This window comes from Drosophila bipectinata, chromosome XR (genome assembly GCF_030179905.1).
Source record: "Drosophila bipectinata strain 14024-0381.07 chromosome XR, DbipHiC1v2, whole genome shotgun sequence".
Classification (NCBI taxonomy): Eukaryota; Metazoa; Arthropoda; class Insecta; order Diptera; family Drosophilidae; genus Drosophila; species Drosophila bipectinata.
In genome coordinates this window covers 25,228,750-25,246,417 of record NC_091735.1, presented here as the reverse complement: position 1 = coordinate 25,246,417, position 17,668 = coordinate 25,228,750, and the positions used below count along the sequence as shown (strand labels likewise).

The 17,668-nt window shown below is 45.7% G+C and overlaps 6 protein-coding genes across 8 annotated transcripts; 4 read left to right on the top strand and 2 right to left on the bottom strand.

The window, feature by feature from the left end:
• Nucleotides 1-530: 530 nt before the first annotated feature.
• Nucleotides 531-4,338, bottom strand: LOC108123872 (protein snakeskin). The gene is made up of 3 exons (XM_017239267.3): nt 4,200-4,338; nt 1,088-1,205; nt 531-1,029 (listed from the first exon to the last, which is right to left on the bottom strand). Exons 1-3 carry the CDS (start codon nt 4,239-4,241, stop codon nt 812-814), a joined length of 378 nt encoding a protein of 125 aa, XP_017094756.1. The 5' UTR covers nt 4,242-4,338; the 3' UTR covers nt 531-811.
• LOC108123869 (U3 small nucleolar RNA-associated protein 6 homolog) lies at nt 4,237-6,733 on the bottom strand. The gene is made up of 4 exons (XM_017239265.3): nt 6,593-6,733; nt 6,229-6,532; nt 4,984-6,171; nt 4,237-4,922 (listed from the first exon to the last, which is right to left on the bottom strand). The coding sequence occupies exons 1-4, from the start codon at nt 6,682-6,684 to the stop codon at nt 4,689-4,691; spliced, it is 1,818 nt and encodes a 605-aa protein (XP_017094754.2). The 5' UTR covers nt 6,685-6,733; the 3' UTR covers nt 4,237-4,688.
• A 10-nt stretch (nt 6,734-6,743) lies between these two features.
• Nucleotides 6,744-8,564, top strand: HP1b (Heterochromatin Protein 1b). Its single transcript, XM_017239266.3, has 2 exons — nt 6,744-6,867; nt 6,940-8,564. The coding sequence occupies exon 2, from the start codon at nt 7,150-7,152 to the stop codon at nt 7,831-7,833; it is 684 nt and encodes a 227-aa protein (XP_017094755.2). The 5' UTR covers nt 6,744-6,867; nt 6,940-7,149; the 3' UTR covers nt 7,834-8,564.
• A 235-nt stretch (nt 8,565-8,799) lies between these two features.
• Nucleotides 8,800-11,696, top strand: APC4 (anaphase-promoting complex subunit 4). 2 transcript variants are annotated; one of them, XM_017239333.3, is made up of 6 exons: nt 8,800-9,039; nt 9,115-9,357; nt 9,425-9,824; nt 9,886-10,056; nt 10,117-10,279; nt 10,341-11,696. In XM_017239333.3, the coding sequence occupies exons 1-6, from the start codon at nt 8,928-8,930 to the stop codon at nt 11,577-11,579; spliced, it is 2,328 nt and encodes a 775-aa protein (XP_017094822.2). In that variant the 5' UTR covers nt 8,800-8,927; the 3' UTR covers nt 11,580-11,696. The 2 variants fall into 2 exon arrangements, with proteins under 2 accessions (XP_017094822.2, XP_017094821.2); XM_017239332.3 differs by having other exon boundaries at nt 8,802-9,039; nt 9,886-10,062.
• Nucleotides 11,697-11,740: 44 nt separating this feature from the next.
• LOC108123924 (uncharacterized) lies at nt 11,741-12,580 on the top strand. The gene is made up of 2 exons (XM_017239334.3): nt 11,741-12,104; nt 12,179-12,580. Exons 1-2 carry the CDS (start codon nt 11,837-11,839, stop codon nt 12,553-12,555), a joined length of 645 nt encoding a protein of 214 aa, XP_017094823.3. The 5' UTR covers nt 11,741-11,836; the 3' UTR covers nt 12,556-12,580.
• A 305-nt stretch (nt 12,581-12,885) lies between these two features.
• Nucleotides 12,886-16,405, top strand: CCT2 (chaperonin containing TCP1 subunit 2). 2 transcript variants are annotated; one of them, XM_017239314.3, is made up of 4 exons: nt 12,886-13,029; nt 14,052-14,741; nt 14,982-15,609; nt 15,675-16,405. In XM_017239314.3, the coding sequence occupies exons 1-4, from the start codon at nt 13,027-13,029 to the stop codon at nt 15,959-15,961; spliced, it is 1,608 nt and encodes a 535-aa protein (XP_017094803.1). In that variant the 5' UTR covers nt 12,886-13,026; the 3' UTR covers nt 15,962-16,405. The 2 variants fall into 2 exon arrangements, with proteins under 2 accessions (XP_017094803.1, XP_070132505.1); XM_070276404.1 differs by lacking the exon at nt 12,886-13,029.
• The last annotated feature ends 1,263 nt before the right edge of the window (nt 16,406-17,668 follow it).

The window sequence follows — 17,668 nt, the reverse complement described above, 5'->3', positions numbered from 1 at the left end:
TTCCGCATCTACGTATCCCTCATCTTAGAAGCGTTGTATCTCAGGGGGGGTTTTTGACTTTGGAGCTTCCGCCAATACTGGGATTACAGTGCGGCTGTTCAGAACAAATTGTTTTTATACAGAATCGGTATGAATTTAAATAATTAAATGATGATTAAAATAATATTCATTATTATAAAAAGCTTTTGGCAGGAAAACAGCACAAACACAAAGAACCCCGTTGGCAATAACAAATAATGAGGCTTATGAAGCGGCTTAAATTCGCGTTCCACTCGAAATCCTTTTCTTTTAATCCTAAACGCTGGGCAGACAGGGATTCTAGACTATAGACTGGATCAGTTGTAGGATTCATACACAGAATCCAAAGCTAACAATGGCTCTGGGAAATATGTTCGAGGAAGGTTCTTCCGGCACGTGACATCGCGCTCTTCCCAGGGGCACTGCTACAGATGAGTATGGCAGAGGCACAGCGTCCAGCGTCCAAGACGTGTTTGATTTACCAGAAACCGCAAAACAAAAACAGCTAGCAGTTGTGTGTGATTTTAGCAGCATGTGTGTGCAGTATATATATATTTAATGGATGTCGGACACTCTCCGAGGAGGGATCTCAGTGCCACAGATTCGGACAGATCACAAGCAAAAGGTACACAACATTTACAAAGCATGCAGTACATAGAAAATAGCGATATATATAAGGTAGATTCTTTAAGATTCCTCAAGATTCTTCATGAGTTACATATTCGAGTTTCGTTTCAAAAAAAAAAGTTATCATATATAGGGATGTTTATGAGGGACGACTGCTGGACGATCTTTACGTTCGGCAAATGGAGAGCGTGTCCAGGAGGAAAACGGCTCCGTTGATGATCATCAGGGATCCGGCGGCGATGGCGTTGCGCTTCCTGTCCTTCTGCAGGATGGCATCGTGCCACTCATCGATCACCAGGGCACCGGAGGCCACAAACAGAACGCAGCCGATCAGAGAGATCAAGGCATTAAGACGCTTCTCCACCAGGGAATTGATTACATGGCCTGTGAATTAGATTAGATTAGGTTTAAAGGATGAAAAGGACAAACATCATGAACTTACCGATGAGCAGGACTCCGCAGATGATTGTGAAGCCGCCAATGGTGCCGCAGACGATGAGGGGCCGAGAGGAGAGTGCCCCATCGACCTCGTACATCACGATGCAGGCGATGGCAATGGCCTGGAAGATTTAAAAGAAGGATAGATTAGATAGGATAGATTAGATTCGTTATTTCCATGCCGGCTAATGGGATTTATTTATATTGCATTCTTTTATAGTTTTTTATTTATGGATGTGCTGGCCGAAACGGCCGGAAGTTGGCCCACACATGGTGGATCGCAGTTTACGAGTTCCAGGTGGGTCGGACGCCTTCGGAAACACAGGTTCCGAAAGAATCAAACAGCGTACGAATACACTTTTTAAATTTTCAAACTATCCCCTTTTGTATCAATCAAAAGGGGAATCGGAAAGTATTTCCCAGAAGTGAAGTGCCTGTTGGGACTTCTCCCCCCATTCACTTCACAAAAGCCGGCGCATTAGAAGGGGGGCTCTGCTTATCAAGCGTGGCACTGGATGTGGATGTTGACACACTGATAATGGACGACATCAATAACGGACCTAATTGAATACACATGGAAGCAAAACGGCACTCCCACCTCTCGCTAACTGCCAGCTATCAATCAATTAGCAGACGGATCTGCTAATTGGCCTAATCCTGCGGCAGGCCCCAGGATACAGACTAGCCCTTCCCGATGTCCGTGTGTTTGCTTTGCAATGCGAGAGGGTCGTTAGGTCATTAGGGCGGCGTACTACCCTAATGCGACATTATTTGGCGTAAATAATATCATTTGTCCGTGGGTGGGGCTCCGCTCTCCCAGTGCCCGTTGGGGTCACCTATTTGATTTGGGGACAGCTTATCGATGTGTGTCAATAATTACCATTGGCCCCCGACTTGTGGCATCAACCAATAATAGATTTAAAGGCAAATGCCATTACTTGGGAGTCTTTTGGCCTGTACTTTTTGTTGGTGGGTGGGTGGCCGATGAGCAACCGCAGAAATAGCCAAAGCTTTTAAGGCCTCAGATCCATTTTATTTTCAATTGATATGGCCAGGTATGGCCCATTCATTATATCGACGCCTGACGTGCCATTGACTTTGGCCGCAGGGACAAGGGTACGATAAAGATACTACACAGATACAATATGGGGAATATACATAAGGGGAAGATAAAGAAAAGGCGTTCGAACTCGCACCCGCAGCACAAATCAAATAAATAAGTCTTCGGGAAGATCGGCGAAAAATAAACAACAAATGCGCAGCAGAGATTTGCAGCGGAGGCGTTTATTTGGCCGTTAAGATATTTAAAAGCCTTTCAGGAATGTTCTATTAAAAAAATAAGCAATGAATAAAGTTTCATTAAGCTAATTAACTCAACTACTTATTATTTATTTTAGCACGAGCTCTACTCGGCCTCCCAGAAGGACTCCCATATGATATGATGTTGTTCTATAGATGGGATATGGGATGATGAACGGCAGATGGAGGTGGGTCTGGTAGTAGCTAGCCAGTCATTGCCAATTAGCTATTCCGAGAGCATTCCCAGTGTTTACACAATGCAATAGACCGACCGATCGAGCGACCGCCCGACGATCCCACATGGCGTATGCGTAATGCGTGCCGGCTCCTCTCACGGCTCTTCGCTTTCGGCCATGTGAGGTGATGACATCACCGGCGAGCTGCTTTTCCAGCACGCTGCGGATTAGTCAGTGCCAGTGCCCATGTTGGGGGGTGTGGTCGGATCGAACGGACATGATCCGCATTGCAATATCGAGTGTTGCGCCTCAAAGTGGGTCACGTCACCGATCTGAGTTGAGTACTAGTTTGACTATAAGTCTGAATAAGAAAACAACTACTTTATGAACGAGATTAACTCAGAAGGAGCTCGGAATCCGTTCCATATGTATGCCAATTGAATCGTGCCTGCTACCCGCGCCAATTGAATCTTCCCTGCAAGCTGATAAATAATGAAAATAAACAAGCCAGGGTCGCGATCGCTGCCTCAGCAATGCAAATAAATCTCTGGACAATATAGTATTCGGAGAGTACGTGATCCAAACAGAGTGACTCACGCAGGAAATCGGCTGCACTTTTCCCGATTATGATTCTATTTTAATAGAAAATAATCTCATGTGTCAAGTCCGAAAGTAAATTCAACAAAATGTTTCTAAGGCTATGTGAGTTATGAACCTTTTACGAGGCAAGTGGAGTCAGAAAAATAACCCAAAGCCAGCTAACCATGAAATAGAAGGCTTTTAAAGTGGATGGCTGAGAACCTTTATTGCTGAATGGCCTGAATGGCCGAAAATGTGTTGCGAGTTCCGTCCTACTCCTAATTTAAACTCGACAATTGCAGTTTCGCAATTTGCAAGTCAATTACCAGCCAGTGAGACACACCTGGAGAATCAAAATAAAATTAAATTGGACTGAACACTGCGCAAGAGAACGAGTCGGGCTGGTCGGGCACATGGGATGAGCTTGGATCTCTGCCGGCTCGGCCTCGGCTGAGATCACATAAAGCGGAGCTGAGCGGGTGACATCATATCCGAAATCATGGGCGTTATAGCCGCGTAATTGCCTTCTGGGAACCCCGGAAAAAAAGCGGTCATGACCAAAAGCCAAAAAACAATCGAAGCTAAGGATGAGCGGTGCGTTTCATCTGGCTCTGACATCATCTATCATCTACAATCCAAGCCCAAATCTACGCACTACGCACTACGCAATGCTTCCGAAGAACAAAAGAAAAAGGTATTCAAGAAGTGAAGTCATGGCATTTGTTTTGGTCCCAAAACCGGTTCATCTTCCAGCTACCCTTCTGTGGCCTTCCTCAACAAACTAAGGACGGAGCGGGGCAGCTGCCATTGAGAGGCCATAATGGTAATCGTAGTACATATGAGGCACAACATGTTTTTTAACTAACATTCTTAACGCTTAAATACAAAATAAAATCGTACTATACTAATCGTACTATAAAAACAAGATCTTCACTCAGTTTAATAACCAAAAATCCTTGGTATAAAAAGGCACAACTATATATTAAAAAGGCAATTAATTCATGGACTTAATTGATGACACTTATCTGTCTTCATTAATTAATTTATTATCAAATCACTCACCAGCTCAATGATTTTAAGCAGTAGACGATTGTTGAACTCCATTGCGCTGGTTTAGGATTTGGCTCTTCAGACAGGATTGCGGATCGTACTGGGTAGAGTAGGTTTTTCCGGTGCGTGTGCTGATTCCACGGCGTTGGCGAGCGAACTGAATGAAGCTGAAATGTATAGCCATGCTCACCCCGTGTCTACGTCGCAGTCGGCAGAGGCAGCAGCGGCAGCGGCAGCAGCGGCGGCAGAAAAGGCGGCAGAGTGAGCTCCAAAGCGAGACGCAAATGGCTCGGCAGTTACTTTGGCAAGGTCCTGTGGATATCTATCCGACACAACATCCAACCCAAACAATATACTTAAAATTTTCGTACAATGTAATATCACTCATATAAGGTAGACTCATTTCAGGTCTATCATATTAAGTCTATGAACTTAGTCTAGTAACAAAATTTCTTAAAAAAAACTCAATTTTCGCAATCTTTTCAAATGGGTCACTACCAATTACGCCTCTACAGAGGCTCCCACATAAGACAGGGCCCTCTCGGACTCGAATGCGGGTACGTATTTGGGCTCCAGTGTGGTGAGGGCTCGCTGGGCTAGAAGGGCTATGTTCTTGGTCTCGCCGTGATCACGCTCAAAAGTGAGGTACTCCACCCAAATGCGCGGCTCGGTCTTACCGAAATAGCAGGCCATAAACTCGTAGCACATGCGCCAGTATTTGATGCTTGAACCATCCTGTGGAAAGGGTAAGATATATATAGAGAGGTTTTGAATGATTTCCCTGGTGTCATCTTACGCGAACTGCCACACTAGCCTCCAGCTGGGCCATTTGACGATGCATATCCAACGACATCGGCGGCTGAACGGCGAGCCTGGCGTACTCCTTGCGTGCCTCATCCACGGAGCGCTCCTGCCACAAGTATCGCAAATAATCGAACCGAAGCTCTCCGAATTCCGGCCAGGTTGACTTGCAGGCATGGTCATAGATTTCGTCCAGTCGTCGCCCACCTAGGCTGTCTTGACGTGCCCTGTAGTACAGAATCGTGGTCTTCCACAGCGGCAAGGCTTCTGCGCCCATGCTGCTTTTTATCTTCTGGAACAGTTCGTAGACCAGCGACTCACTGTCATTCTGAATGTGAGTTATCAGCAGCAATTCGTGCATCTCAACGGAAGAGTCGTGCTTTAGAGCTTCTGTTATAATAGTGACTGCCGCCTCCAGACCACTGGGAGCACTGCACAGCATTTTCCGTAGGATGGCATAGTGCCTGACCTTCATCATGCCCGAAAGATGGCCGGCTTGCAAGGCGTTTGCCAGGCACTGTTGCTTCAGGACGCGCTCAACGTTGCCATCAGTGCTCATAGCTACCATGGCATTTAAATATCTGTCCCACATCTCAGCTGTTTGTAGCTCCTCCACGGCCGACTTGTAGACAGCGACACAGAGCTCAATGCGTCTTTTCATGGAGCGAACATTGACGGTACGTGACCTCTTGCTAGGAGGCGGATCGGCGCTGTTAGACTCCTGACCTTCCTCCGCCAAGTCGCCCAAATGGAAGCCACGCAGCTCGCGCTGTGCCAGCATCTCCCAGAGTCCCGGTTCGCGGGGAAACTTCTCCTGCAAGTCATCGATAATCATACGCTGCACCTTGCCTGTGATCTCGTGGTAATCCTCGCAGCTCTCGAGGATACTTATAAAATAGTCGAGCTCCGTAATATTCGCCAAGCTGTTGCGATAGACGGCTTCTACTTGTTCCATTTTAACGTCTTGCTCTGAAAGCGTATTATCTGCAAGATTGCGTTCGCTACTGGCAGAAGCTGCTTCCTTAAGCACAGTATCAAAGAAACACTTGTTAATCTTTGACGAACTTGGATGACGTTGCAGGCCTCGCAGCAGTATATCCTTAACCCTGGAGACGTTCAGGCGATTATGCTCGTAAAGCCACTCAGCAGCCTCCACCCAGACATCCGGTTCGTCCCCATGGTACTAAAAAACAAACATTGGAAAACGTTTGAAGACATGTGCTTGAATAAAATGTCTCACCAACAGCATCTTTTCGTAGATGCCAGCCACCTCGACAGGGTTGTTCTTCTTGCTAAACTTTATCCAGTGCTTCCAGAGGCGCCTATCATGGGTAAATTTTCCCAGCGCTTCTCTATACAAACGCAAAATTCTTATGGAGATGGAGTTCTTAAGGCCAGTTAGCTTTACGTGCATCTTTTTTTCCTTTTCCACTATGGTCTGGTGCATTTGTTTTTCGTACAATACGAACTCAAGGTAGTCGGAGATTGTCTGGTGGCTCTTAGAAATTTTCACGAAAAAACGTTCCCGTCGGAGGACAATTTCTCTGTGAATAAGAATGGTAGGATAAGTACAGGGAGTCTCCAATGAGGTGGCGCGGACTTACCTAATTTGATCCGGTTTGAATACGTTGTAGTTCTTCATTTGCTCGTACTCCGGGAGCAAACGCTCCTGCATCTCAGCTATAAACTCGCCCATTTTTCTTTATTTTTATTTCAAAATTGTTTACTTCAAAACGAGCCTCACGTGTAACAGAACGATTAACGATTATCGATTGCTTTCTTCAAAAATATCGGAAAAGTCACTAGGGATGAGACATTTATAGTGCAGTAAATTTCTTTGCTTTGTTTCATTGGCGAAAAGTACCGCAAAAAAAAACAGGTAAAATATAATGGTTATACTTTAAAAATCAATCTAATTCTGTATTTCCCCATTGCCTCCATTATTTGAAAGGTGCGGGAGATACTTGCCGATATTCGCAACAAACGAGTGGTTCATCACTTACCGCACGTACGCCGTTCTTCTTCTTATAACGGACCCAAAACGACGGAGGCAAATAATTTTTTTGGACGCTACAAAGTTGTACGCTACAAAGTTGGAAACTAGAAAGAGACAAAATCCAAACGCAGAAAACGTCAAAACAAGAACCGCGAAACAGAATCAATGGCTGAATTCTCAGTGGAACGCGTTGAAGACAAGCGGACAGTTAACGGACGCACAGAATATTACCTCAAGTGGAAAGGCTACCCGCGCAGTGAAAACACTTGGGAACCGGTGGAGAATCTCGACTGTCCAGACCTAATCGCCAACTTTGAAGAGTCTCTGAAGAACAACATGAAAGAAACCAAGAAGCGGCAATCCACCTCATCCACATCCGATTCTATTCGCAGTAAGCGCAAGAGCTTCATGGAGGACGAGACGGAGGAACAGAAGAAGCTCATTGGCTTCGAGCGTGGCCTGGAGGCATCAAAGATTCTTGGCGCTACCGACTCATCCGGCCACCTAATGTTCCTAATGAAATGGAAGGGCAGTGATCACGCTGATCTGGTGCCGGCCAAGCTGGCCAACATTCGCTGTCCCCAGGTGGTAATCCGATTCTACGAAGAGCGACTCACTTGGCATACCGGCAGCGGGAATGGCAACGGTAACGGCAGTACAGGAGGCGTTACATCAGGAGGCAACGGAGGCGTGGATACTACATCGGGAAGCGTTGGAACGCCCGGCGGCAGCACCGCCGAGGGAGGAGACGAAGATGACGCTGGTAGTCCGACAGGCAGCATCAACCAGGATGAAAACATCAAGCCGGAGGAAAGCAGTGAGATTGGGAACGGCGACGCCGACGACTAGGTGCCCGTTTGTGGGCCCACATCTGTATGGATACATACACGCCGGTCCGTTTATACACACATATGCATAAATTGTAGCATTTTAGCGTAGCCCTTAAGCCACCATCTCTATTTACTGAAATTTTCGTCGTTCTCAGTGAATTTTACCACTAAATTGAAGTCAAACTTTTTTTAAAGGAATCGTATATTAATTTACAATTTCCTAATACATCTGCTCGATGATGTCCTTGCGTAAAAAGGCATGTGTGTGTGTGTCTGTGGCACGGGCTAAGATAAGGATAAGGACGGAGTGCGTAGGACGGAGGAGCTAGTGGCTTCCGATAATAAGTCTATTCTAAGCGTTTGAAATTGTAAAAAATGATAGATTCACACACAAAACACATTTGTCTGTATGGACGATCAGATCACCTGGGAACCAGCGATTCAAGAGAAGCTTTTGGCTTCCGATAATAAGTCTATTCTAAGCGTTTGAAATTGTAAAAAATGATAGATTCACACACAAAACACATTTGTCTGTATGGACGATCAGATCACCTGGGAACCAGCGATTCAAGAGAAGCTTTTGGCTCGACTTCACATCATAATGTTCGTTAAATTATGATTTTAATCGAGGAAATATACTTTTCGTAATTTTAAATTTTGCGCCAAAACAATCCATCCAGGAATGGTGCTCATTTCCCCGAATATGACAAGACAGATGAAAGAATAAAATATACATTAGAGCGAAGTCTACCTTTTAGTTTTCATTATACTCCTGAACTCGAGCATTTAGTGGAATTGTTAAGGCACTTTCCCAAGGCACAGCTGAAAATGTATTAATTTTTGTTTTAAATAAACCTATTTTTTGATTACATCAAATTAACGATTGGTTTTGTTCAAGAAATTAAAAACCTGCTTTTGTGTTTTATTCATGAAATAAAAAAATTAAGAAGGAGGGTGCAATTTTGGGTATTTTGTTATCAAAACGATTGCCGTGCAATCGATATCTCCGCCAAGTCGATAGACCCCTGACAGACGCCGGCAAAGTGCAAACTCGAAACAAAATTGCCAATTTGAATGTGAAGAAGCTGTGGCGGCTGCGACCCAACTCTAAACATGGCCCAAACGAGCTCCATGAAGTTGCTGGGCGCCAGGAACATGACCTGCATCGTGGAGCGCATGGAATGGAATAACAAAATGGACCTGATCGCCTATGGCACGGAAAAGGGTAAGCTAGTGCTGGAGCTGGTGCTGCTGCGACTCAAGCATAAGTACTACAAATGATTACACTTCTCCATTACAGGTGAAGTAATCATCCAGCGACTGAACTGGCAAAAAATCGTCACATTCCCCACCCCGGGAGAGGATGTGCGGGTGCGCTCGCTCAGCTGGCAGATGGACGAGACGCTCCTGGCAGTGGGCTACAGTAACGGGAAGGTGGCTCTCCTGGACGCAGAGAGCGAGACGATAATCTCGGGCCTTATCTACGAGGACGACATCAAGAAGGTCTACTTCAGCAAGGTCATAAACTCGCAGGAGACCCTGGGTGCAGTGATTTGTTTTCAACCTTTTCTGTACTGTTCGATCTAATCTGAATCCTACACCGTGATCAGGCACCTACACCTGCAATGTGAAGGATAAGCACCGGAAGTTCCTGCCCAAGCTACAGCCTCTGACCAACATCGATCCCTGCCTGAAGACGCTCGACCAAAAATCATTCCCGAAGGGCTCACCCTGTTTTCTGGTAGTTATCATGCGCAGCGGCAAGGTGCATCTGCTGCTTTTGGGCGCTCTACAGGCTGGCAGTATTGACCTTACTCAGCATGTCCTGCATCCTGAGCAGTTCGACGTCTACGATGTCCGACTTAACGGCGATTTTAACGCCATTTATGCTCTGCTTCGGGACGGACAGCAACTGAAGATGCTACACTTCCACAACCAAGTACTGCAGGAGTGCATGGCGCCCATGCTGGAGTTAGCCACCCATTGTGCCCATATTCTGGAGACTAAGAAGTAAGCACCGAATGAAACCCTTAGCGTAGAAAGATGGCCATTGATTGTATTTCCTATAAAGCTACATCAACGACACCCAGCAATGTTTGACGGAGGCCTGGGAAACCGTACAGCTGGAAATGGACAACAAACTCACTAAATATGCAAACGCACAGCCCTACGGTTTGATATCTGCTCACTTTCTGGAGCTGCATGTTTTTGGATTCGCCACCTTTGAGGTGGAGGAGTTTCTGTTCGAGTGAGTTGCGTAGCTAACAGGAGAACACAATTTATATAAATTCCTTCTACACAGCACCCTGTCGGAGAAGGGCTTCAAGAAAATAGCCAACTCTGTAGATCTGAGTCTGAGCAACCTGCAAGGTTTGGTGTTCAAACAACTTAATGCAGCTTCCATAAACATGATGTACTTTCTGAACACAATTGCTGGCTTCGGTCGGATGTCGCACTTCTTTGAGGTCAGTAAGGGAGTTCTGAAGACATAATCGGATCTATAATCTTTAAATCTTTGCTTTCCAGTCGCTCATTTCACCGGAGATGGCCAACGAGGCGATGCGAGCCTGTGGCGCTTTTGTTTTGAAGGTTTACGAAATGCAGAAAACCATTGACACACTGGTGTACGACATGAAGCTCTTTCACGCCTGGATGATTTTCACCATTTTGCGTTTATCCCATCAAGAAATACCCGATGATCTTGTCCTGACCGAGGAAGAGAATATAGCATTGGCCGATTTTCTGTGCGCTATGGAGCCGGAACTCGAGGATCGTAGCGACGAAGAGGAGGAATCTGAAGCAGACTTGCTGTCGGAAACACCACCGCCCACAAGGAACAAGTTTAACCTGGAACGCGTGGGACAGTACTTCGAAAACGCACAGCTCACCCAGCCATACACCAAGGACCCCAGTCAGCTATGGGAACAGATGGTAGCAGAGAATGAGTGCATTAACCACTGCAATCTGTTTGTGCCACACGACAAGCAACTGTCTCTGGTCCAGCAACGGGAGAAAATGTTCAATGCAATCGACGCTGTATTCCACAAGCCAACCGAGAGTATAAGTGGAAGCTTCAAGCTAGCTTCGGCGGTTCTTTGTGCCGACCTGCCCCCAATGGAGCCAGGCGAAGCCCTGGAGGATCGCGAATTCGTGACATGCAGCTATTACGTCAATGAGAATACAAAATGTGATATGCTGGCTCTGACCATCAGCTGGCAGGAAGCCATGATTTTGGAGGTCAGCAGAGCAGGGGACTGTCTGCTGCGCTGCACAAAGATTCAGTTGCAACCGGGTATCTTTACGCCAGCCCTTCATGAGGACTTTTACCACCTGCGCTTCGTGGACCTTCAGTTCTACAATGAGTCGGCGCTTTCCATGCTGGCGCAGACCACGACATCGGCTCCCGGTATCCGGCCACACAGCTACTTCATACAGTTCTCGCTTGCAGCAGCCAGAAACCAGAGCACCCAGCACCAAATGGGAACACTGGTGAAGCTCAAGGAAGCTACAGTAACCCACAGTATCCATGACGTTGCTGATGGAGTCGCCTTTAAGGGATTAGATGGCGTGTGCGAGATGCTAGCCGTTTCTGGTAGCCGGAAAGTGGCTACAGTTCTCTCGGATCGGAAGCGAAAAATGACAATTTTCGAGATGGAGGTCGAGGAGGAGGAGGACGATACAGAGATGTCGCAAGCATCCTTTCTGGAGATCAGCAAGGAGTCTGTTTTGGCCGGCGCAGGGGATACAGAAAAGGTGGAAACGTAAATTCTTTAGAGTTCTTAAATATTTTAGAGTTCCCATTTTGTGGTTGAGAGTTGAATTCAAGACCCCTAAATATACATATGTTGCTGCTAAATATAATAAATAAATTATATATTTGAATCGTTTTTCCGATTGAAACGCAACTATCGATATTCCCTATCCTATATCGGCAGCTTCAAAGTCACATCCCAAATAGCGTGTAAAGAATTCGTTTACCACGCTATTATCAAATAGAAAACAAACCCTGTTTTGTAACATAAATGGCAAAGGAAAACGAAATGTCTGAGGACATGGAGCTGGTAGAGATTCCGTCGAAGGGCACTGGGGAACAAAGCGGCGACGACGATGAAATGGATCTGGCCAACTTTAAAGTGAGCTCTAGTGGCTCCGCTGCCGTCAAGAAACGCAAGAAGGGAATCATCTACATATCTAACATTCCCAAGCACATGAACGTAACACGACTGAAGGAAATTTTGAGCGAATTCGGAACAATCGGACGAGTGTACCTGCAGCCGGAAAAGGTTTCGAGTAAGTTTGTTTTTCAGGTTAACATATAGATGTTATAAGTTATTCTAATAATCTCCCTCCATTGCACTACCCAGGTGAGAAGGCTAAGAAGAAAAGAAAGCGGTACAACATCCACTTCACCGAGGGCTGGGTGGAGTTCGAATCAAAGCGTGTGGCCAAGCAAATCGTCCCGTTGCTGAACAACAAACAGATATCGACAAGAAAGAAATCACAATTCTACGACTCACTTTGGAGCATGAAATACCTTCCGCGCTTCAAGTGGGTGCACCTGACGGAACGTATGAATTACGAGCAGGCGGTCCACAAGCAGCGGCTCCAAACAGAAGTATCACAGGCTCGGAAGGAGACCACCTTCTTCCAGAACAATCTTGACAAGAGCGAATTTCTCAAAAAACAGGCGAAAAAGGCTAAAAAGTTGGAGAAAAAAGCCACTACTGAAGCAGCGCAATAGACAGGGGCATATTTGTTTTGTGCATATTGATAACTATATTAGTTGTTAGAAATAATTAAATTTTAAAAACTTCTAATTTTCAATTGCGGCTCATTTTAAATTTGTTTCCTTTTTCGAGCCCTATCGGTGATGGCACCATGAAAGAATTATTATTTGGTATTTTTCTTATATAATAATCGATATTTTAGTCCATCTATCGAAATTTTCCTCTGGAAAACATATGTTGGTTTTATTGGGTATTTTTAAAATGTATCGATGTTTTAGCTCAGATATCGCAGTGGCCCCTGAGCGCGCATTTGTATGAATGATAGTGGGACCAAAGAAAAAATATCAAAAAATACTATATTTTGGGAAACGATAGAAATATAGACAGTCCTACTGGCAACACCACCATTTTCTTTGTCACCTTTTGCACCCGTGTGGTAAATTCGTAAATTCTGTGATCAAAAACCATCCTATAAAGCAGTGAAAATGGTAATTTTAATTGAAAAATCTAAAAGTTTTCTACAGTTTATGACGCGAGCAAATGATTGCGAGGAAATTCTGTGACTTTTCATTGACAAAAACAAGAGATTCGGTGCATTAGTTTGCCGGGTGTGCGAGCGGCGGCAGCGACGGCGGCATCGTCGTTTGATTTCGCTGGAGTAGGGCCAGGCACGTGAGCGGCTGGCGGAGCGTGGATTCCAGAAGATTCTCTCTGCCTGGCTGCTTACTATCCTTATGCTAGACCAAGTGATCAGCTTAAGAAAGAAGCCTTCAAAGAACCTTCCAGATGTCATCCACGCTGCTTCTGCAGCCGACGGATGATTCACTCCGCAGAGGCCGCTCTCTCGTGCCTTTAGTTTGTAGGTTAGGGCGAGCCGAGAATGCACTGAGAAAAATATAACACAAAGCTTATGTCGTTTTGAAATGTTCAGATTGTGAAGACCTTACTTGTACAGAAGAAAAACCTATTCCAAGTTTGATTTTTCTCATAAGTCTGTCAAGTGCTATAAAATCTTTAAAGCTTGTTAAGAAGCGTTATACCTGATCCAATTTATAGTAGAACTAACGCATAGCTCTGTAAGTCTGTAGTTCGAATTTCTTTCGGGAAATGCGTCTGCCTGCAGCTGCAGCGTCCATAAACGTTTTGCTTTCCCTGAAAACAAACTTCCTCGTACTTAATTGAAACTTTTCCGAGCCAAATGGCGCCTATTAATTCGGAGAATCACAAGAATCTTTGCAAGACCATTGGACTTCATAGAAATGAGTCCAGGTGGGACCACTGAACACTCGGTACCACTTTTGGATCGTGTTTCAAGCCAAGCTCCTATAAATGGCGAGTATCGGTCGAGAGCTTACCATTTTACAGTTAACCAGCTTCAGGCATGGTTCTAGATCCTGAAAAGTGAATCAGGACTTTAGTTACCATGGGTAGGACTATATGTTTTAATATATTAGGAATAATGGTGAGTTTCCCCAGCTTTAACTAACCCAACTTCTCTCTTCTCTTCCAGGAAATGTCCTTGAATCCCGTGCGTGTGCTCAAGAACGAGGCACAGGAGGAGAAGGCCGAGATGGCCCGCTTGTCCTCGTTCATTGGTGCCATCGCCATCGGGGATCTGGTCAAAAGCACCCTCGGACCAAAGGGAATGGACAAGATTCTGGTCGCCACCGGACGCAATGCCGGCCAAGTGGAAGTGACCAACGATGGAGCCACTATTCTTCGTGCTGTGGGCGTTGACAATCCGGCCGCCAAGATCCTGGTCGACATGTCGCGTGTGCAGGACGAGGAGGTGGGTGACGGCACCACCTCGGTCACAGTGCTGGCCAGCGAGCTGCTGCGTGAGGCAGAGAAGTTGGTGGAACAGAAGCTGCATCCGCAGACCATCGTCGCCGGTTGGCGTCTGGCCACTCAGGTTGCCTTGGAGGCCCTCACTGCTGCCGCCCAGGACAACTCTGCCAGCGACGAGAAGTTCAAGAACGATTTGTTGAACATCGCCCGCACCACGCTCTCTTCTAAGATTCTGCATCAGCACAAGGACTTCTTTGCCAATCTGGCCGTCGACGCAGTTCTGCGTCTCAAGGGCTCCGGCGAACTGAAGTCCATTCAGATTATCAAGAAGTCCGGCGGCACCCTGGGTGATTCGTTCCTGGATGAGGGCTTCCTGCTGGACAAGAAGCCAGGCGTGCACCAGCCTCAGCGCGTCAGTATTTTATTTATTTCCTTGGTGAAGTTTATAGCACCCGGTTCCTCTTCTGCTAATCTTGCTGTTTCCCAACGCGTCGAAATGACTGTGACTTATGCGTATTTGATGCCATATCACAGCCATTTTGACGAGTTTGGTGGACAGACATAACCATCGACAGAGGGCCAAGAGGATGCTCGAGAAAGAGCTGTAGACGATAAAGTATGTTAACCGTCTACTATGGCCCTTTTATTCCAGATTGAGAAGGCCAAGATCCTCATTGCCAACACGCCGATGGACACCGACAAGATCAAGGTCTTCGGCAGCAGCATCAAGGTGGACTCTCTGGCCAAAATTGCCGACCTAGAGATGGCCGAGAAGGAAAAGATGAAGGAGAAGGTCGATAAGATCCTCAAGCACCAGTGCAACGTGTTCATCAACCGTCAGCTCATCTACAACTACCCGGAGCAGCTTTTCGCCGACGCCCAGGTGATGTCCATTGAGCACGCTGACTTTGACGGCATCGAGCGCCTGGCCTACTGCACAGGTGGCGAGATTGTGTCCACCTTCGAAAATCCCTCGCTGGTCAAGCTGGGCGAGTGCGACCTGATCGAGCAGGTGATGATTGGCGAGGACACCCTTCTCCGCTTCAGCGGCGTCAAGCTGGGCGAGGCCTGCACCATTGTGATTCGCGGTGCCACCCAACAGATCCTGGACGAGGCTGACCGCTCGCTCCACGACGCCCTGTGCGTCCTGGCTGCCACCGTGAAGGAGTCGCGCATCATCTATGGCGGCGGCTGCTCCGAGGCTCTTATGGCCACAGCCGTTTTGAAGAAGGCGGCCGAGACGCCCGGCAAGGAGGCCATTGCCATTGAAGCCTTTGCCCGTGAGTATAACTGAATACCAGCTTCTTTTGTAAGTTATTCTAATTCTTCCTTCCTCCTATCCTAGGTGCCCTTCTGGCCCTGCCCACAGCGATCGCCGACAACGCTGGTTACGATTCAGCTCAACTGATCTCGGAACTCCGCGCCGGACATGCCCAGGGCCAGCACCAGCTGGGTCTCGACATGGAGCAGGGCAAGGTGGCCGATGTCCGCGAACTGGGCATCACTGAGTCCTTTGCCGTGAAGCGCCAGGTCCTGATGTCCGCTTCCGAAGCTGCCGAGATGATCCTGCGCGTCGACAACATTATCAGGTGCGCCCCGCGCCGACGTGTTCCCGACAGGGGCTACTGCTAAGCGATAAAGTATTCTCGTTCTAGGATTCTATTTTTTTTTAAATTCCCAACTCGTTTAACTTAATTGCTAAACAAATATGTTTTGTTTACTAACAAAAAAAAAAAAAGAAAAGCATTTCTGTTCACATCCACAACACAATCACATACTGCATTTGCTCCACACTTCACATTTTCTCGCAAAACTATCTCTTTGTGTGATTTCCTTTTCCCTAATCATTAATGAAGCTAATGTACCAGCAGACACTGTAAGAACACATTTCGAAAATGTCTAAACATTAAAACTTCAGCAAGAAGCAAAACGAACTAAGCTTATTGTTAATAAATGCAATTTTTGTAAACATCTGTTGCGAAAATATAAGTTTAACAAAACCGTAAAACGTCAACCAAAACCCCAAGACAAATCAATGATATTTATGCCTAACAAAAATAAAATTTTTAACATACACGCCATGGTTAGATTTTTTCCCCCAAAACTATTGTTGAGAATCGAACTACAAATCGATCAAGGTATCCCTCTTAAGGCTCCGATGAAAATTGGCCAAGATATGGACGTCCTTGTGGGCCATATGTAGGAAACCCCCATTTTACAAGGGCTCCCTTTGGAAAATTTTGATAAAAATGGATCAAAAATTTCGTGTCGAGGTTTTGATGCAGAATTGTGGAGAATATAACTACAAATCTTTCAAGGTATCCCTCTTAAGGATCCGATCAAAATTGGCCAAGATATGGACGTCCTTGTGGGCCATATGTAGAAAACCCCCATTTTAAAAGGGCTCCCTCTAGAAAATTTTGAAAAAAATGGATCAAAAATTTCGTGTTGAGATTTTGATGCAGAATTGTGGAGAATCGAACTACAAATCTTTCAAAGTATCCCTCTTAGGGATCCGATCAAAATTGGCCAAGATATGGACGTCCTGGTGGCCCATATGTAGGAAACCCCCATTTTACAAGGGCTCCCTCTAGAAAATTTTGAAAAAAATTGATCAAAAATTTCGTGTTGAGGTTTTGATGCAGAATTGTACAGAATCGAACTACAAATCGATCAAGGTATCCCTCTTAAGGATCCGATGAAAATTGGCCAAAATATGGACGTCCTTGTGGGCCATATGTAGAAAACCCCCATTTTACAAGGGCTCCCTCTAGAAAATTTTGAAAAAAATGGATCGAAAATTTCGTGTTGAGGTTTTGATGCAGAATTGTGGAGAATCGAACTACAAATCGATCAAGGTATCCCTCTTCAGGATCCGATCAAAATTGGCCAAGATATGGACGTCCTTGTGGACCATATGTAGAAAACCCCCATTTTACAAGGGCTCCCTCTAGAAAATATTGAAAAAAATGGATCGAAAATTTCGTGTTGAGATTTTGATGCAGAATTGTGGAGAATCGAACTACAAATCGATCAAGGTATCCCTCTTAAGGATCCGATCAAAATTGGCCAAGATATGGACGTCCTTGTGGCCCATATGTAGGAAACCCCCATTTTACAAGGGCTCCCTCTAGAAAATTTTGAAAAAAATGGATCAAAAATTTCGTGTTGAGATTTTGATGCAGAATTGTGGAGAATCGAACTACAAATCGATCAAGGTATCCCTTTTAAGGATCCGATCAAAATTGGCCAAGATATGGACGTCCTTGTGGCCCATATGTAGGAAACCCCCATTTTACAAGGGCTTCCTCCAGAAAATTTTGAAAAAAATGGATCGAA

What these genes read in the sequence shown, in the direction of transcription:
- LOC108123872 (XM_017239267.3), bottom strand. Translation starts at nt 4,241, where the DNA reads ATGGAGTTCAACAATCGTCTACTGCTTAAAATCATTGAGCTG. An exon ending in TGCTTAAAATCATTGAGCTG is followed by an intron (nt 1,206 to 4,199) that starts GTGAGTGATTTG and finishes TAAATCTTCCAG; the next exon opens with GCCATTGCCATCGCCTGCAT. An exon ending in CTGCGGAGTCCTGCTCATCG is followed by an intron (nt 1,030 to 1,087) that starts GTAAGTTCATGA and finishes TCTAATTCACAG; the next exon opens with GCCATGTAATCAATTCCCTG.
- LOC108123869 (XM_017239265.3), bottom strand. Translation starts at nt 6,684, where the DNA reads ATGGGCGAGTTTATAGCTGAGATGCAGGAGCGTTTGCTCCCGGAGTAC. An exon ending in TTCAAACCGGATCAAATTAG is followed by an intron (nt 6,533 to 6,592) that starts GTAAGTCCGCGC and finishes TCTTATTCACAG; the next exon opens with AGAAATTGTCCTCCGACGGG. An exon ending in AGGCTAGTGTGGCAGTTCGC is followed by an intron (nt 4,923 to 4,983) that starts GTAAGATGACAC and finishes CCCTTTCCACAG; the next exon opens with GATGGTTCAAGCATCAAATA.
- HP1b (XM_017239266.3), top strand. Translation starts at nt 7,150, where the DNA reads ATGGCTGAATTCTCAGTGGAACGCGTTGAAGACAAGCGGACAGTTAAC.
- APC4 (XM_017239332.3), top strand. Translation starts at nt 8,928, where the DNA reads ATGGCCCAAACGAGCTCCATGAAGTTGCTGGGCGCCAGGAACATGACC. An exon ending in AAACTCGCAGGAGACCCTGG is followed by an intron (nt 9,358 to 9,424) that starts GTGCAGTGATTT and finishes CACCGTGATCAG; the next exon opens with GCACCTACACCTGCAATGTG. An exon ending in GGATGTCGCACTTCTTTGAG is followed by an intron (nt 10,280 to 10,340) that starts GTCAGTAAGGGA and finishes TTTGCTTTCCAG; the next exon opens with TCGCTCATTTCACCGGAGAT.
- LOC108123924 (XM_017239334.3), top strand. Translation starts at nt 11,837, where the DNA reads ATGGCAAAGGAAAACGAAATGTCTGAGGACATGGAGCTGGTAGAGATT. An exon ending in GCAGCCGGAAAAGGTTTCGA is followed by an intron (nt 12,105 to 12,178) that starts GTAAGTTTGTTT and finishes TGCACTACCCAG; the next exon opens with GTGAGAAGGCTAAGAAGAAA.
- CCT2 (XM_017239314.3), top strand. An exon ending in GCGTGCACCAGCCTCAGCGC is followed by an intron (nt 14,742 to 14,981) that starts GTCAGTATTTTA and finishes CTTTTATTCCAG; the next exon opens with ATTGAGAAGGCCAAGATCCT. An exon ending in TGCCATTGAAGCCTTTGCCC is followed by an intron (nt 15,610 to 15,674) that starts GTGAGTATAACT and finishes CTCCTATCCTAG; the next exon opens with GTGCCCTTCTGGCCCTGCCC.